The 20004-nt window shown below is 45.8% G+C and overlaps 1 protein-coding gene across 1 annotated transcript in view; it reads left to right on the top strand.

Annotated features, from left to right (window-relative positions):
• The window catches only part of cpne7 (copine VII), a 195920-nt gene that overhangs the window by 57382 nt on the left and 118534 nt on the right, over positions 1-20004 (top strand). Inside the window, 1 exon segment of the mRNA XM_034190465.1 lies at positions 19896-19979. Coding sequence (XP_034046356.1) covers positions 19896-19979 — 84 coding nt within the window.

Here is a 20004-nt window from a genome sequence, read left to right as displayed (position 1 = left end):
AGGGAGGGGCAGTCTTCTGCTGGGACTGGTTGGGGCTGAGGGAGAGAACCAGGAAAAAGACATGCTGTGGAGGGGAGCAGAGATCGATCACTAATGATTAAATGCAGAGTGGTGCATACAGAGCAAAAAGAGAAAGAAACAGTGCATCATGGGAACCCCCCAGCAGTCTACGTCTATAGCAGCATAACTAAGGGATGGTTCGGGGTCACCTGATCCAGCCCTAACTATAAGCTTTAGCAAAAAGGAAAGTTTTAAGCCTAATCTTAAAAGTAGAGAGGGTGTCTGTCTCCCTGATCTGAATTGGGAGCTGGTTCCACAGGAGAGGAGCCTGAAAGCTGAAGGCTCTGCCTCCCATTCTACTTTTACAAACCCTAGGAACTACAAGTAAGCCTGCAGTCTGAGAGCGAAGCGCTCTATTGGGGTGATATGGTACTACGAGGTCCCTAAGATAAGATGGGACCTGATTATTCAAAACCTTATAAGTAAGAAGAAGAGTTTTAAATTCTATTCTAGAATTAACAGGAAGCCAATGAAGAGAGGCCAATATGGGTGAGATATGCTCTCTCCTTCTAGTCCCCGTTAGTACTCTAGCTGCAGCATTTTGAATTAACTGAAGGCTTTTTAGGGAACTTTTAGGACAACCTGATAATAATGAATTACAATAGTCCAGCCTAGAGGAAATAAATGCATGAATTAGTTTTTCAGCATCACTCTGTTGTGAAAGTGTAGTGACACGGACCCACAACAGGGGGCGCAAATGAACGGTCAATAGATGAGCCAAAAAGTAACAATTTAATGTTGTGAAGGTGCACAACGAATACACAGACAATCTCAGAATATGATTACAGTCAATCCACAAAGGTGACGTGTGGGCAGGCTCGAGGATAGAAGACGTCTGTCCTGAGAAGAGCCGGAACCACACGATTTCCGCCGCCACCGAACCTGGTGAATACTGGAGCCGCCAAGTCCCGAATTCCCAGGTGATCACCGTCCCCGACTGTCGGATCTGGTACTGCTGGCGAAGAACAAAGACAGTCAAGTGTGGGTGTGTGTACACCCCGTAACAACAACGGTGGGAATGCCACCTCCACCTCTAACACACACTTGTGCAGCGTCTGTTTAACCACTTATCTGATGGATGTAGGACGAAACAGTCGCGACCCACGCCAGTCCTCTGGTTGACAGCTGCAAAACAATAGCTCTTAGAATCAATTAATATAGGCAGAGAAAGTTACCTCCAAAGAAGTACGATATCTCGGCGATGAGGTGGAGATGACGTCTGGGTTTTATGGAGTGAGATGATGAAGAATGAGTGACAGCTGTCAGGAATTAATGAGTGACAGCTGTCACTCCCGGCTGTGTCCGTGGCGGCAGCGCCCTCTCGTGCCTGAAGCCCGCACTTCAGGCAGGGCGCCCTCTGGTGGTGGGTCAGCAGTACCTCCTCTTCTGGCGGCCCACACAACAGGACCCCCCCCTCAACGGGGGCCTCCTGGCGCCCGACCACGCTTATCGGGGTGTCGACGGTAGAAATCGGCCAGGAGGGCCGGATCCAGGATGAAGCTCCTCTTCACCCAGGAGCATTCTTCGGGTCCATACCCCTCCCAGTCCACCAAATACTGGAACCCCCGGCCCATTCGACGGACGTCCAGGAGCCGGCGCACTGTCCAAGCCGGCTCCCCGTCAATGATGCGGGCAGGAGGCGGCACTGGACCGGGAGCACAGAGGGGTGAGGTGTGGTGAGGCTTGATTCTGGACACATGAAAGACTGGGTGGATCCGCAGTGAAGCCGGGAGTTGGAGCTTCACTGCGGCAGGACTGAGGATTTTGAGGATCTTGAATGGTCCAATGTATCGGTCCTTCAACTTAGGGGAGTCCACTTGGAGGGGGATGTCCTTCGTGGACAGCCACACCTCCTGCCCGGGCTGGTAAGCAGGGGACGGGGATCGCAGGCGGTCCGCATGGGTCTTCGCCCTCGTCCGGGCCTTCAACAAGGCAGAACGGGCGGAGCGCCACACCCGACTGCACTTCCGCAGGTGGGCCTGGACCAAGGGCACACCGACCTCTCCCTCCACCATAGGAAACAATGGGGGCTGATACCCCAAACACACCTCAAACGGGGAGAGGCCGGTGGCAGAGGACACCTGGCTGTTATGCGCATACTCGATCCAGGCCAGATGTTCACTCCAGGCCGTCGGGTGTGCGGACGTTACACAGCGCAGGGCTTGCTCCAATTCCTGATTGGCCCGTTCTGCCTGTCCATTGGTCTGCGGGTGATACCCGGACGAGAGGCTCACAGTGGCCCCCAGTTCCCGGCAGAAGCTCCTCCAGACATGTGAGGAGAACTGGGGACCACGATCAGAGACGATGTCGATGGGTATCCCATGCAGACGGACGACGTGGTGGACCAGGAGGTCTGCTGTCTCCTGGGCTGTTGGGAGCTTCGGGAGGGCCACGAAGTGGGCCGCCTTGGAGAATCGGTCCACTATCGTGAAGATGGTGGTGTTGCCTTGGGACGGCGGGAGGCCCGTGACGAAATCCAGGCCGATGTGGACCAGGGGCGATGAGGCACCAGTAGCGGCTGGAGAAGTCCTTGGGACCTTTTATGGTCTGCCTTGCCCCTGGCACAGGTGGTGCAGGCCTGGATGTACTCCCGGACGTCGGCCTCCATAGACGCCCACCAGAAGCGCTGCCGGACAACTGCCACGGTCCTTCGCACCCCTGGATGACAGGAGAGCTTGGAACCGTGACAGAAGTCCAAGACTGCAGCTCTGGCCTCTGGTGGGACGTACAAACGGTTCTTTGGACCAGTTTCTGGGTCCGGGCTCCGTGCCAGGGCCTCCAGGACGATCTTCTCCACGTCCCAGGTGAGGGCGGCCACGACAGTGGACTCAGGCAGGATGGGCTCCGGTGGATCCGACAGTGCAGTTTTGACCTCCTCTTCGTGTACCCGGGACAAGGCATCCGACCTCTGGTTCTTGGTCCCGGGGCGATAGGTGATCCGGAAGTCAAAACACCCGAAGAACAGTGACCAGCGGGCTTGCCTGGGGTTCAGCCGCTTGGCGGTCCTGATATACTCCAGGTTCCGATGGTCAGTGAAAACCGTGAACGGCACAGACGCTCCCTCCAACAGGTGTCTCCACTCCTCAAGAGCCTCTTTCACCGCAAGGAGTTCTCGATTGCCGATGTCATAGTTCCGTTCAGCCGGGGTCAACCTGCGTGAAAAGTAGGCACATGGGTGAAGAACCTTATCAGTCTCTCCGCTCTGGGATAGCACGGCTCCTATCCCTGAGTCAGAGGCGTCCACTTCAACCACGAACTGGTGGCTAGGGTCAGGCTGCACCAAAACTGGCGCAGTAGAGAACCGTCGTTTCAACTCCTTGAACGTGGCTTCGCACCGATCCGACCAGGTGAAGGGGAGTTTTGGAGAGGTCAGGGTTGTCAGGGGGCTAACTACCTGACTGTAGCCCTTAATGAACCTCCTATAGAAATTAGCGAAGCCGAGGAACTGTTGCAGCTTCCTACGGCTTGTTGGTTGGGGCCAATCTCTCACCGCCGCAACCTTGGCTGGATCAGGGGCGACGGAGTTAGAGGAGATGATAAACCCCAGGAAGGACAAAGACGTACGGTGAAACTCGCACTTCTCGCCCTTCACAAACAGTCAGTTCTGTAACAACCGCTGCAGGACCTGACGTACATGCTGGACATGGGTCTCAGGATCCGGAGAAAAGATGAGAATATCGTCCAGATATACGAAGACGAATTGGTGCAGGAAGTCCCGCAAGACATCGTTAACCAAGGCTTGGCACGTCGCGGGGGCGTTGGTGAGGCCTTGGCCGGATACGCGCCGTCCCTCTCCCTTCCGGGTTCAAAAAGGGGCCGCCCTCCCCACGCTCCACAGCCGCAACACTCCCCGCGGACCAGCCTCCTCATTTTGGCCCTGTGCGTTTCCCTAACAACGTCAGCAGGGGGAGCTGTTGCCCCACGGAGCGCTGCGACTGTGGAGCGTGGGGAGGGCGGCCCCTTTTCGAACCCGGAAGGGAGAGGAACGGCGCGTATCCGGCCACGTCCTTCGCCTCGCTCCCGACGGCGTTCCTCCAACCGATTGTCTAACCGTATAACGAGATCAATAAGCCCATCTAAATCCCGCGGTTCCTCCTTAGCTACCAGATGCTCCTTCAGGACCGATGACAGTCCGTTTATGAAGGAGGCGCGGAGCGCAACGTTATTCCAGCCAGACCTCACAGCCGCGATGCGGAAGTCGACTGCATATTCGGCTGCGCACCGGCGCCCCTGTTGCATTGACAGCAGCATTGTTGAAGCGGTATCTCCTCTGTTAGGGTGATCAAACACTGTTCTGAACTCCCTCACAAACCCAGTGTATGCTGATAACAACCGTGAGTTCTGTTCCCAGAGCGCCGTAGCCCAGGCGCGTGCCTTACCCCGAAGCAGAGTAATCACATAAGCTATTTTACTAGCATCTGACGCGTACATGACGGGATGTTGTGCGAAGACGAGCGAACACTGCATGAGAAAGTCCGCGCACGTCTCCACACAACCTCCGTATGGCTCAGGAGGGCTTATGTATGCTTCAGGGGATGGTGGGAGGGGTTGTTGAACCACCACTGGTACGTTCATATCCTGCACAGGGTCGGCAGGAGGAGGAGCTGCAGCAGCGCCCTGAGCGCTCGCCGCCACCTGCGCGGAGAGAGCCTCCACCCTGCGGTTCAGGAGGATGTTTTGCTCGGTCTCTACTGGTGGTTGGCTCTCACTGCGGTATTGTATCACTTCTTGTTCCAGAGGACAGCGGTGTTTTTCTGTATCTGTTAGCTGTTTAATCTGCGCAGTTAGATTGATCTAGTTATCTAGATTACGATTTGTTTCTCAGTGTAATCTTTACGTGCCTTAACTAAAGCACTCCTTCTGCTGAATCACCTCTAAATTATTTACACATTATTCACTTTGCGTGTTTTTAGGAATCCGCTAGCTTAGCGTAGCTACTAGCTCTTAGCCGATTTAGCATGGCGGCTTCTCCTGTCTCTCCCGCACTTTTCTGCTCTGGGTGTGAAATGTTTAGTTATTCCTCGGCCTCCTTTAGCAGTAACGGTACTTGTAATAAGTGTAGCTTATTCGTAGCTTTGGAGGCCAGGCTGGGCGAATTGGAGACTCGGCTCCGCACCGTGGAAAATTCTACAGCTAGCCAGGCCCCTGTAGTCGGTGCGGACCAAGGTAGCTTAGCCGCCGTTAGTTACCCCCTGGCAGATCCCGAGCAGCCGGGAAAGCAGGCTGACTGGGTGACTGTGAGGAGGAAGCGTAGCCCTAAACAGAAGCCCCGTGTACACCGCCAACCCGTTCACATCTCTAACCGTTTTTCCCCCCTCGGCGACACACCCGCCGAGGATCAAACTCTGGTTATTGGCGACTCTGTTTTGCGAAATGTGAAGTTAGCGACACCAGCATCCATAGTCAATTGTCTTCCGGGGGCCAGAGCAGGCGACATTGAAGGAAATTTGAAACTGCTGGCTAAGGCTAAGCGTAAATTTGGTAATATTGTAATTCACATCGGCAGTAATGACACCCGGTTACACCAATCGGAGGTCACTAAAATTAACATTAAATCGGTGTGTAACTTTGCAAAAACAATGTCGGACTCTGTAGTTTTCTCTGGGCCCCTCCCCAATCAGACCGGGAGTGACATGTTTAGCCGCATGTTCTCCTTGAATTGCTGGCTGTCTGAGTGGTGTCCAAAAAATGAGGTGGGCTTCATAGATAATTGGCAAAGCTTCTGGGGAAAACCTGGTCTTGTTAGGAGAGACGGCATCCATCCCACTTTGGATGGAGCAGCTCTCATTTCTAGAAATCTGGCCAATTTTCTTAAATCCTCCAAACCGTGACTATCCAGGGTTGGGACCAGGAAGCAGAGTTGTAGTCTTACACACCTCTCTGCAGCTTCTCTCCCCCTGCCATCCCCTCATTACCCCATCCCCGTAGAGACGGTGCCTGCTCCCAGACTACCAATAACCAGCAAAAATCTATTTAAGCATAAAATTCAAAAAGAAAAATAATATAGCACCTTCAACTGCACCACAGACTAAAACAGTTAAATGTGGTCTATTAACATTAGGTCTCTCTCTTCTAAGTCCCTGTTGGTAAATGATATAATAATTGATCAACATATTGATTTATTCTGCCTTACAGAAACCTGGTTACAGCAGGATAAATATGTTAGTTTAAATGAGTCAACACCCCCGAGTCACACTAACTGTCAGAATGCTCGTAGCACGGGCCGGGGCGGAGGATTAGCAGCAATCTTCCATTCCAGCTTATTAATTAATCAAAAACCCAGACAGAGCTTTAATTCATTTGAAAGCTTGACTCTTAGTCTTGTCCATCCAAATTGGAAGTCCCAAAAACCAGTTTTATTTGTTATTATCTATCGTCCACCTGGTCGTTACTGTGAGTTTCTCTGTGAATTTTCAGACCTTTTGTCTGACTTAGTGCTTAGCTCAGATAAGATAATTATAGTGGGCGATTTTAACATCCACACAGATGCTGAGAATGACAGCCTCAACACTGCATTTAATCTATTATTAGACTCTATTGGCTTTGCTCAAAAAGTAAATGAGTCCACCCACCACTTTAATCATATCTTAGATCTTGTTCTGACTTATGGTATGGAAATAGAAGACTTAACAGTATTCCCTGAAAACTCCCTTCTGTCTGATCATTTCTTAATAACATTTACATTTACTCTGATGGACTACCAGCAGTGGGGAATAAGTTTCATTACACTAGAAGTCTTTCAGAAAGCGCTGTAACTAGGTTTAAGGATATGATTCCTTCTTATGTTCTCTAATGCCATATACCAACACAGTGCAGAGTAGCTACCTAAACTCTGTAAGTGAGATAGAGTATCTCGTCAATAGTTTTACATCCTCATTGAAGACACTTTGGATGCTGTAGCTCCTCTGAAAAAGAGAGCTTTAAATCAGAAGTGCCTGACTCCGTGGTATAACTCACAAACTCGTAGCTTAAAGCAGATAACCCATAAGTTGGGGAGGAAATGGCGTCTCACTAATTTAGAAGACATAAAGACATGGATGACCTCTAATTTCCTGCTTTTAAACTCAGATAAAACTGAAGTTATTGTACTTGGCCCCACAAATCTTAGAAACATGGTGTCTAACCAGATCCTTACTCTGGATGGCATTACCCTGACCTCTAGTAATACTGTGAGAAATCTTGGAGTCATTTTTGATCAGGATATGTCATTCAAAGCGCATATTAAACAAATATGTAGGACTGCTTTTTTGCATTTACGCAATATCTCTAACATCAGAAAGGTCTTGTCTCAGAGTGATGCTGAAAAACTAATTCATGCATTTATTTCCTCTAGGCTGGACTATTGTAATTCATTATTATCAGGTTGTCCTAAAAGTTCCCTAAAAAGCCTTCAGTTAATTCAAATGCTGCAGCTAGAGTACTGACGGGGACTAGAAGGAGAGAGCATATCTCACCCATATTGGCCTCTCTTCATTGGCTTCCTGTTAATTCTAGAATAGAATTTAAAATTCTTCTTCTTACTTATAAGGTTTTGAATAATCAGGTCCCATCTTATTTTAGGGACCTCGTAGTACCATATCACCCCAATAGAGCGCTTCGCTCTCAGACTGCAGGCTTACTTGTAGTTCCTAGGGTTTGTAAGAGTAGAATGGGAGGCAGAGCCTTCAGCTTTCAGGCTCCTCTCCTGTGGAACCAGCTCCCAATTCAGATCAGGGAGACAGACACCCTCTCTACTTTTAAGATTAGGCTTAAAACTTTCCTTTTTGCTAAAGCTTATAGTTAGGGCTGGATCAGGTGACCCTGAACCATCCCTTAGTTATGCTGCTATAGACGTAGACTGCTGGGGGGTTCCCATGATGCACTGTTTCTTTCTCTTTTTGCTCTGTATGCACCACTCTGCATTTAATCATTAGTGATCGATCTCTGCTCCCCTCCACAGCATGTCTTTTTCCTGGTTCTCTCCCTCAGCCCCAACCAGTCCCAGCAGAAGACTGCCCCTCCCTGAGCCTGGTTCTGCTGGAGGTTTCTTCCTGTTAAAAGGGAGTTTTTCCTTCCCACTGTAGCCAAGTGCTTGCTCACAGGGGGTCGTTTTGACCGTTGGGGTTTTACATAATTATTGTATGGCCTTGCCTTACAATATAAAGCGCCTTGGGGCAACTGTTTGTTGTGATTTGGCGCTATATAAAAAAAATTGATTGATTGATTGATTGATTTGATCCAACCAAGCCGTAAAGGCGGTGAGAATGTGCTGCAGCTCACCAATCACGCCTCCTGCTGACGCCTGCGCTCCCTGCTCTCCCATTGGTCGTTCAACAGCCGTGTGACGCCCCTCGGAGTCCATGACGCTGGCCGAGATATCCTGTTGTGAAAGTGTAGTGACACGGACCCACAACAGGGGGCGCAAATGAACGGTCAATAGATGAGCCAAAAAGTAACAATTTAATGTTGTGAAGGTGCATAACGAATACACAGACAATCTCAGAATATGATTACAGTCAATCCACAAAGGTGACGTGTGGGCAGGCTCGAGGATAGAAGACGTCTGTCCTGAGAAGAGCCGGAACCACACGATTTCCGCCGCCACCGAACCTGGTGAATACTGGAGCCTCCAAGTCCCGAATTCCCAGGTGATCACCGTCCCCGACTGTCGGATCTGGTACTGCTGGTGAAGAACAAAGACAGTCAAGTGTGGGTGTGTGTACACCCCATAACAACAACGGTGGGAATGCCACCTCCACCTCTAACACACACTTGTGCAGCGTCTGTTTAACCACTTATCTGATGGATGTAGGACGAAACAGTCGCGACCCACGCCGGTCCTCTGGTTGACAGCTGCAAAACAATAGCTCTTAGAATCAATTAATATAGGCAGAGAAAGTTACCTCCAAAGAAGTACGATATCTCGGCGATGAGGTGGAGATGACGTCTGGGTTTTATGGAGTGAGATGATGAAGAATGAGTGACAGCTGTCAGGAATTAATGAGTGACAGCTGTCACTCCCGGCTGTGTCCGTGGCGGCAGCGCCCTCTCGTGCCTGAAGCCCGCACTTCAGGCAGGGCGCCCTCTGGTGGTGGGCCAGCAGTACCTCCTCTTCTGGCGGCCCACACAACACACTCTGAGACAAGACCTTTCTAATTTTAGAGATATTGCGTAAATGCAAAAAAGCAGTCCTACATATTTGTTTAATATGCGCTTTGAATGACATATCCTGATCAAAAATGACTCCAAGATTTCTCACAGTATTACTAGAGGTCAGGGTAATGCCATCCAGAGTAAGGATCTGGTTAGACACCATGTTTCTAAGATTTGTGGGGCCAAGTACAATAACTTCAGTTTTATCTGAGTTTAAAAGCAGGAAATTAGAGGTCATCCATGTCTTTATGTCTGTAAGACAATCCTGCAGTTTAGCTAATTGTTGTGTGTCCTCTGGCTTCATGGATAGATAAAGCTGGGTATCATCTGCGTAACAATGAAAATTTAAGCAATACCATCTAATAATACTGCCTAAGGGAAGCATGTATAAAGTGAATAAAATTGGTCCTAGCACAGAACCTTGTGGAACTCCATAATTAACTTTAGTCTGTGAAGAAGATTCCCCATTTACATGAACAAATTGTAATCTATTAGACAAATATGATTCAAACCACCGCAGCGCAGTGCCTTTAATACCTATGGCATGCTCTAATCTCTGTAATAAAATTTTATGGTCAACAGTATCAAAAGCAGCACTGAGGTCTAACAGAACAAGCACAGAGATGAGTCCACTGTCCGAGGCCATAAGAAGATCATTTGTAACCTTCACTAATGCTGTTTCTGTACTATGATGAATTCTAAAACCTGACTGAAACTCTTCAAATAGACCATTCCTCTGCAGATGATCAGTTAGCTGTTTTACACTACCCTTTCAAGAATTTTTGAGAGAAAAGGAAGGTTGGAGATTGGCCTATAATTAGCTAAGATAGCTGGGTCAAGTGATGGCTTCTTAAGTAATGGTTTAATTACTGCCACCTTAAAAGCCTGTGGTACATAGCCAACTAACAAAGATAGATTGATCATATTAAGATCGAAGCATTAAATAATGGTAGGGCTTCCTTGAGCAGCCTGGTAGGAATGGGATCTAATAGACATGTTGATGGTTTGGATGAAGTAACTAATGAAAATAACTCAGACAGAACAATCGGAGAGAAAGAGTCTAACCAAATACCGGCATCACTGAAAGCAGCCAAAGATAACGATACGTCTTTGGGATGGTTATGAGTAATTTTTTCTCTAATAGTTAAAATTTTGTTAGCAAAGAAAGTCATGAAGTCATTACTAGTTAAAGTTAATGGAATACTCAGCTCAATAGAGCTCTGACTCTTTGTCAGCCTGGCTACAGTGCTGAAAGAAACCTGGGGTTGTTCTTATTTCTTCAATTAGTGATGAGTAGAAAGATGTCCTAGCTTTACGGAGGGCTTTTTTATAGAGCAACAGACTCTTTTTCCAGGCTAAGTGAAGATCTTCTAAATTAGTGAGACGCCATTTCCTCTCCAACTTACGGGTTATCTGCTTTAAGCTACGAGTTTGTGAGTTATACCACGGAGTCAGGCACTTCTGATTTAAAGCTCTCTTTTTCAGAGGAGCTACAGCATCCAAAGTTGTCTTCAATGAGGATGTAAAACTATTGACGAGATACTCTATCTCACTTACAGAGTTTAGGTAGCTACTCTGCACTGTGTTGGTATATGGCATTAGAGAACATAAAGAAGGAATCATATCCTTAAACCTAGTTACAAGCGCTTTCTGAAAGACTTCTAGTGTAATGAAACTTATTCCCCACTGCTGGGTAGTCCATCAGAGTAAATGTAAATGTTATTAAGAAATGATCAGACAGAAGGGAGTTTTCAGGGAATACTGTTAAGTCTTCTATTTCCATACCATAAGTCAGAACAAGATCTAAGATATGATTAAAGTGATGGGTGGACTCATTTACATTTTGAGCAAAGCCAGTAGAGTCTAATAATAGATTAAATGCAGTGTTGAGGCTGTCATTCCCAGCATCTGTGTGGATGTTAAAATCGCCCACTATAATTATCTTATCTGAGCTAAGCACTAAGTCAGACAAAAGGTCTGAAAATTCACAGAGAAACTCACAGTAACGACCAGGTGGACGATAGATAATAACAAATAAAACTGGTTTTTTGGGACTTCCAATTTGGATGGACAAGACTAAGAGTCAAGCTTTCAAATGAATTAAAGCTCTGTCTGGGTTTTTGATTAATTAATAAGCACATCAATACTTTTGTATGGTAGCTTAAATTCACCCATTTCGGCATCATCGTCACTACGCTACTTTCTCTCTCTCTGAGCTGACACTGCCATTATTGACATTTGCGTAGGAGCGCGCACATTCAGGGCGTGGAGTAATACCTGAAATATGAAAGTCAAATATTTTGCGACCTTACAACCGATATTATACGGTTTGAAATCTCACACAATTAACCAATCAGATTTGTGGAAAAAAAATGTCATTGGATTAGAATTACATATATTCAAGTGAAACCGTTCATTATTTGCTGACATACAATCATTAACAGCCCAGTCTCATGTTTTTGTTTTTTTGTGACAAAATTAGTAAAATTTTCATGACGGGGTTTTTAAACTCACTATTCCTAACCCTACTCCTACCCCCAACCCTAACCTTAAACATAACCTAATCTTACTCTTTCCCCCCACCCTAACCATAACCACCCTGACCCCCCCCCACTTCACTTTTAATTTCGTGCAGCTATCACGGAATGAATCAGAATGAATTTGTGCTGCCGTGACGAAAATGAGGCACTTTTCGTCACAATATCACAAACCAATAGATTAATGTATATTTCGTGCTACTGAATCACGACTTGCCGTGAGACCAGGCTGTCATTACACAAGTTGTGGCATTTTCTCAGTGGTTGATTCCTAGACCTGATGACTGACCTGAAGATGAGTGAATAGACCCAGTTTTGACACACACTGTTTCTAGCAGACACTGCACATGTTGCGGGAAGCTTCTACTGGTCAGGATCTTGCTCTCTCTCCTTCTTCCATCTTCTCTGTTCTGTTCATCTGCATGTATTTTTTTGAAGACTTCTACTTCAGTCTGGATAATTGCTTGTCAGCTGGCTTGGTCCCTCCAACATTCTTCCCAGGTCCTGCGATTGATGGAGCAGCTTGTGAGAGTGTGCTTTAGGAGGTCCTTGTAGCATTTCTTGTGTCCTCCTTGGGACAGTTTTGTTACCGCCAAAATACTTATGGAATTATGGAAATACTTCTGACATGGCACATACTGTGGCTTTATAGGATTAGTTTTCATTGTTGTGGAAATACTTCTGACATGAAATATGGGATCCCACAGGAGTCGTCTTAGGCCTTCTACATTGTGCTTTTCTCCCTTTATATAGCACCCCTCGGGCACAGACTGTGGCATTATGGGATTAGTTTTCATTGCTGTGCTGATGACACTCAATTGTACATGCCGATAACTGCTGGTAATTTCATACACATAAACCCCTTAAAGCAGGGGCCTTCAACTTCAAGTGCCCTGCAACTTTTAGATGTGTCACTGCTTCAGTGCACCTGAGTCAATTATTGAGATCATTAGCAGCACTCTGAAGAACCCGACTGCATATTGAGGAGGCAATTCAGCCATTTGATTCAAGGTGTGTTGGTCCAGGGACACATCTAAAAGGTGCAGGACATTGGCCCTCGAGGACTGGAGTTGAAGCCTTACATGATTGCTTTGCGTCAGTGAAAAGCTGGATGTCCAGCAATTTCTTACTTTTTAACTCAGACAAGACCGAAATTATGATTCTTGGTCCAGTGAGACAATTTGACCAGCTAACGATTAACCTAGGCTCGTGTGTCATACATCACACTGACAAAGTGAAGAACCTTGGGGTGATTTTTGATCCCGTGCTGTCCTTTGACCTACACATTAGAGATATTACGAGGACTGCTTTCTTCCACCTGCAAAACATAGCGTTCCATCCTGTCTATGGCTGACACACAGCCTCTGATCCATGCATTTGTCTCTTCTAGACTGGACTATTACAATGTTCTATTTTCTGGTTTACTGCAGTCCAGCATTAGGGGTCTCCAATTGGTTCAAAATGCTGCTGCCAGAATCGCGACAGGAAGCAGAACGTTCAATCACATTACACCCATTTTGCCGTCTCTTCACTGGCTTCCTGCGTCTGTGAGGTTGGACTTTAAGGTTCTGTTACTCACCTGTAAAATTATTCACAGACTAGCATCTCCCAATTTAACTGACCAAATTAAGCTCTAAATACCGGCCCATGCTCTCTGTTCTCAGGGCACAGGACTACTCTGTGTGAATAAAAAGTCTGAAAGCCACAGAGCCTTCTCTTATCGTGACCCTATTTTGTGGAATGATCTCCCTACGGAGATAAAACAGTCAAATTCTGCAGAGACATTCAAGTCCAGACTTAAGACACATCTATTCTCCCTCTCGTATGGCTAGCATACTGGCATAATATGGTATTATGCTTCTTATCCTTTAAACTCATCTTATTAGCAACAGAACAGGGCTCGGCCTGACTTCACCTAAATTCTGGGCCTGTTAGTGAAGTTTAGGGCTAGCGGCCGGCGACCACCTTAGTATTGTCTCTGCTTTCCTGTCTATTTACTGCTGGTGAACTCATAGATTCTGTGCAGTTTTTTCTGTCTGAGTGAGTCTGCGCTTTTTCTCTCTGTCTGAGGCACTGATGACATTGTACAAGGCTGACAGCTGCACACTACAGGACACTGGAATGACCACGAGGTGATGGTCTAGTCCAGTGGTGTCCAAAGTATTCCAGAAAGAGCTGGGAGGGTGGCGGTTTTCTTTGCAGCTCCTGACTCTGGCACGTGATTTCACTGATTAACATCACTTTGAGCAGATGGGATGAGTTCATCAGTGAAATCACCTGCTGGAGTCAGTGGTTGCAAAGACAACCTCCACCTTCTTGGCCCTTTCTGGAATACTTTGGACACCACTGGTCTAGTGGTTAAGTGTTGGGCTTCAGACCAGAGGGTCCTCAGTTCACAACCCAGCCAGACTGGAAAATCACTAAGGGCCCTTGGGCAAGGTCCTTAAAGTGTAGGTGACACCAAAAAAATGCGCACAAATAATCACTAAAAAAGTCAATGATAAGTGTGCAGGTGAAGGATAAACATCAGCCGTCTGAAGCCTGCATTCTCTTTCAGCCCTCTGCTGTGGCCATGTTTTTGCTACGTCATCACCGGAATGGGACCTGCTGATTCAAGCCCAAATCAATTGTAAACACAGAGGAGGTCGAGTTGTTTTTTCGCACATTTTTTTTTCTATTGTGGAGCTTTTTTTTAAAAGTCCAGTTTGAAGGTGTTTCTGAAGAAATTGTCGGGGACACAGCCTTATGGTTTGGAAACTTATTTAGATGACAATGAGGGAGACTCAACCTTGGAGGAAAACCTTCAGTCTGACAACAGTGATGATATTGGCAGAGTTCAGAACACAGAATGATGATTAAAAAAAAAAGAAATAAATAATGCAGGCGATTTTGGCATGCAGGCAGAGATGATAAACTGTTTTTTTTTTTTTTTTCTTTTTTTGCCAGCTCTTTGGTCATAATACACTGATAAAAAAAATAGTCTTACAATCTGTGACATCAGAAAAAAGTGAGGAAGTTTGAATTTTTTTAATTTATTTTTTATTTATGTTTTTTTTCCTTGGAAACAGGTACATACATTTCAAATCTGAAAAATGACACAATATCTTGAATATAGTTAATGTATGCATGTTAGTAGCGTAACACGTTATTATTAAATATTAAAACCATTCACACAAGTAGTAAATAATATAGTCTTACCTGCTTCAGTGAGATCATCCTTAGTCTGATGAAAAGTTACCCACCTTTACAAAATGACATCTGAAAATTATTTGATTCCTTATGTCCTGGTTGAAGAAAAGTCCCTTTGTCACCCGGGAGTTTGGTGCCAGGTTACAGCGCCGGCTGTAATCCATTATGGATTGAGTCTCTGCTGTGGGCGAAGCCTCCTCTTGTTCCATTGCTGGCCGCTTTGTGTCACAGATTGAAAGACTCCCGGCCCCTCATCTGCTCATAACGTCTCAGTCTGCACGTGACAAATTATCCCATGATCCACAAAACAATAAAATAAAATAAAATAATGTGAAAAGAGCTCTGACTCTTTGTCAGCCTGGCTACAGTGCTGAAAAGAAACCTGGGGTTGTTCTTATTTGGAGGCGTGGCAAGATGGCGGCAGCGGTGCGCACGGCGAAACGTCTCTCTGGCCTACTTGGACTATTTATTGTTTTATTACATGTATGGATCCAGAGCGCTACAGCTGTAATTGTATATGATTGCCAATCACTTCTAAATATTCGAGCATCATATGAGGCACTTTTTAATCTTGGCTTGAAACAGCATGATTCCACAAACTGTCCTCCCCTCGCATCTATTCTGGCATGCCTACGAAGGCTCTCCTGGGCATGTCCCCGAAAAAGATGCTCCAGGAGAAGGGGAAAGAGAGGCGGCGTCCTTGTTCGGGTAAGGGCCTACCTGAGAGCTCATGGTGGTGATTTTTCGTCCTTGTCGGGGCGAGCAGCAGAGGCCCGTATGTGGTGGATCACTCCATTGGCCCCGGATAGATGCGGATGGATCACCTGCATCCGCCTGTGTGTTGGTTCGTCCCCCGGCAGTCGAGAGCAGGCAAGCGGGGTGTTGACTGGGGAAACATCCGCGTGGTAGCCCGTGCTCAAAGTCCTTACACTGAGCACACCGCACTCCGTTTGGCGCTGTTAAACTGCCGGTCGGTCACCAACAAAACCTTCCTTCTTAATGACTTTTTTGCCTCTAAAACAACTGGATTTTATGTTCCTGACGGAGACATGGCTGCAAGTGGGTGAGTGCTCAGCCTTTTCTGAACGTTTTCTGCCGGGCTGCACATATTTTAGTGCGCCTCATAATTCTGGAAAAGGTGGAGGGCTTGCAACAGTTTTTAAATCCAGCCTTCACTGCTGTCGCTCTCCTTCTGAACTCTTCTTGAGTTTTGAAATACAAATGTTAAAACTCCAGACAAACCCACTTATACAAGAGTTTTCAGATTTCCTGGCAGGAATTGTAATCACCACTGACTGTTGATTGTGGGTGATTTTAATATTCATATTTGTTGTGACAATAAGCCTCTGGTCAAGGACTTTTTTAATGTCATTGATTCTTTTAATCTCATGCAGTGGGTTAGTGGTCCCACGCATGAAAAGGGGCATACATTAGATCTTATTCTTTCTTTTGGCCTCAATGTTCAAGTCGAGGAGATATGTGACTGTCAGATCTCGGATCATCTGCCGATTTTATTCAACTTAGCTCTTCCAGGCTCAGTGGAAAAACAGGACCTCTCTGTGCGCACAAAGCACGCATTAAACTCACAGTCTGTGGAGCAATTTACGAGTGCGTTTCTGGCCACTGAGCCCTCCTCACTTCGTGACCCGAGTGCTTTGAACTGTGAGGAGCTTCTTATTTTATTTAATTCTCTCTGCACAGAAGCGCTAGACTCTGTTGCGCCACCTGTGACCAAGCGCTCCAGGTCTGCGTCGGAGCCGTGGCACAATGAGACTACTCGTGCACGCAGACGTGAATGCAGGCGCGCGGAGCGTAAATGGAAGAAGGACCATCTGCATGTTTCCTGGGAATATTTCGAGACTGTCTTGTGGATTACCAAGAAGCTGTTAAGTCAGCAAAAGCCCAGTTTGTGTCAAATTTTATTGCAAATAACACTCACAGGCCTCAAGTCCTTTTTAATGTACTGAATTGTCTGATTAACCCAGAATCTAAATCTGGTCTTGTGCTGTCTGACTCACTGTGTGACAGATTTTTGTCATTCTTTGTTGAAAAAGTGTCACAAATCAGGGCTTCGATCTCAGTGTCTTACTCTAATGATTTTAATTTAAACACTGAGTGCACTTCGGCCTTTGCTGAGTTTCAGCCTCTAACTTTAACTGAATTGCTCAAAGTGGTTCAGCAATTAAGACCTTCCAATTGTCTTTTTGATTCTGTTCCCGCATGATTTTTAAAAAGTGTTATTTCTGTCCTTGGGCCATACATTTTAAATGTTATGAATGTTTCTCTTTTATCTGGTTGTGTTCCAGGAGTTTTAAAATATGCTGTAGTTCAGCCTCTCCTCAAAAAGCCCACCTTGGATCCTAATATTCTTGCCAATTATAGGCCCGTTTCAAAGTTGCCATTTTTAGCTAAAATCCTTGAGAAAATTGTCTATGATCAGTTTCAGTCTCATTTGGATTCTAATGGCATTTTTGAAAAATTCCAGTCTGGCTTCAAATCACTTCGTAGTACTGAAACAGCACTGTTGAAGGTTTTTAATGATCTCCTTTTAATTGTTGACTCTGGTTGCTCTGGGATTTTAGTTTTGCTGGATTTGACTGCAGCCTTTGACACGGTTGATCACTGTATTTTACTGTCCCGTCTGGAGTATTATGCAGGTTTTAAAGGCACAGCACTGGAGTGGTTTAGATCTTATCTTAGAGACTGTAGTTTCTCTGTGCACCTTGAGCCACACCAGTCCAGATCAGCACCCTTAAATTATGGTGTTCCACAAGGCTCTGTTTTGGGTCCTGCTCTTTTTTCACTGTATATGCTGCCACTTGGCACCATATTCAGAAAATATAACTTGGCCTTTCATTTTTATGCTGATGACCTGCAAATCTATCTGCCACTTAAGCTCCCATCAAATTCTCTGACTATTTTGGTAAATTGTCTGCAGGAAGTGAAAACTTGGTTGGCTCAAAACTTTCTAATTCTCAATGAGAATAAAACTTAAATAGTTAGTTTTGGCCCTGCATGGTCATCTGGTTCATGTGATGTGCTTGGTCCTTTGTCTTCCTGTGTGCATGATACTGTCAGAAATTTTGGGGGTCATTTTTGACAGCTTCTTCAAAATGGACAAGCAAATTAATTCTGTGGTAAAGGCCAGTTTCTACCAACTTAGAATTTTGAGAAAAGTGAAGGCTTACCTCCCAGCGTGTGATTTTGAGCAAGTTATTCATTTGTTTATAACATCTCGTTTAGATTATTGTAACTCACTCTACTGTGGACTGGACCAGTCATCTCTAAAGCGTCTGCAGCAGATTCAGAACGCTGCTGCACGACTGCTCACGGGGATGAGGAAACGAGAGCACATCACCCCTGTGTTGGCCTCGCTCCATTGGCTCCCAGTCACATTCAGGTTTGATTTTAAGATCCTGCTGCTTGTGTTCAAGTGTTTAAATGGTTTGGCTCCCGAATACCTCTCTGAGCTTTTGACTCCTTATGTTCCGGTCAGATCAGTGAGGTCAGAAAGCCAGCTTTTATTAAATGTGCCCAGATCTCGATTAAAAACTCGAGGTGATCGGGCTTTTTCGGTGGCTGCACCTAAACTCTGGAACAGTTTGCCTTTGCATATCAGAGCTGCTCCATCTCTAGAGTCTTTTAAATCTGTTCTTAAGACTCATTTCTATGCTTTGGCTTTTAATACAATTTAAGCTGTGTGTGTCTGGTTTTATGTGTTTTCGTATATTTTGGAATTTTAATGCTCTGTTTTGGTGGTATGGTTTTTGATATTGTTTTTACTATGAAGCACTTTGGGCAGCTGCTGTTGTTGTAAATGTGCTATATAAATAAAATTGACATTGACATTGACATTGAAAATCCTCAGTTTTGTCGAGTGGAGGCACACAGACACAGTGTGTGCGTGTGCGTTCGTCAATATAAGTGTTCCAACTGCCAATCAAAAGGATTCTGCTGGCCAGAATGAACCATTCTGACACGGAAAACACCTTGCAGCTTCGACCCGAACCACTCGGTGGAAACGGGGCTGTCAGTAGCCTGTAAAAATCCATAAATTAATCCATAAATTAATGGGGCTATTAAGATAATGGTTCCGGTGCTAATGTCACTTCCTCCTTCTTCTCCAATGTCGGGACTTGTTAGGAACTTCCTGGTTTTTAGTGACGCGCAGTTCAAAATCGGAATATTTATCTCTTCAGTAACTGCGCATCAGGAAAGGATAACTTTCAAACTGTTATTTAATTTTAGTCTTAAATACTCCAAAAAACATTACCTATCGTGTCACCTACACTGTAATCTCCAACCTGCTCCCGGTGTGTAGTGAGTGCCTTGCATGGCAGCACCCTGACATCGGTGTGTGAGTGTGTCTGTGTGAATGCAAGGCATCATTGTCAAGTGTTTTGAGGTTCTGATGCAGATGGAAAAGCACTATATAAATGCAGTCCATTTACCATTTACGAGATGCCGTGGCTGAAGCTGACACAGTACACTGCAGTCTGCCTTTGGAATATATTCTACCAGGAGGACAGGCCCACTGATGGACACTGGCCCTTTACCCCAGGGTGCTGGATGACCCCTGCCTGCGGTGCAATTGCTTGCATGGTCATCTCAGAAATGAACTTTGTTTTTGATGTTACTCTGGTTTTCTGTTTCCTGTTTCTTCAGCTTGACAAAAACTTTGTAAAAACCTTGTAACTATTAAAATGTCCTAAGCAGTGGGTCACCCCTCTGAGTCTGGTCTGCTTGAGGTTTCTTACTCAATATCATCAGAGGGAATTTTTCCTTACCACTGTCGCCTGTGTATTTGCTCTAGGGGTTGGTAAGGTTAGACCTTACTCCTATGAAGCACCTTGAGGCAGCTTTGTTGTGATTTGTTGCTGTATAAATGAAATGAATTGAATCGGACCCGACTGTAATGATTAGTTGATGGTCTCATGTTTTTGATGTGACTTTCCATTCTTTTTTTTTTTCCTGCAGGATATCTTCAGCAAGTCAGATCCGTTTTTGGAAATATACCGAATTAATGATGATGAAAGTGAGCAGCTTGTGCACAGAACTGAGGTGAAATCCACTGTATGGCATTTTC

The sequence above is a fragment of the Thalassophryne amazonica genome, chromosome 2 (genome assembly GCF_902500255.1).
Source record: "Thalassophryne amazonica chromosome 2, fThaAma1.1, whole genome shotgun sequence".
Taxonomy (NCBI): Eukaryota; Metazoa; Chordata; class Actinopteri; order Batrachoidiformes; family Batrachoididae; genus Thalassophryne; species Thalassophryne amazonica.
Note: the sequence above shows the minus strand (reverse complement) of the source record. Positions and strands in the feature narration are given on the sequence as shown.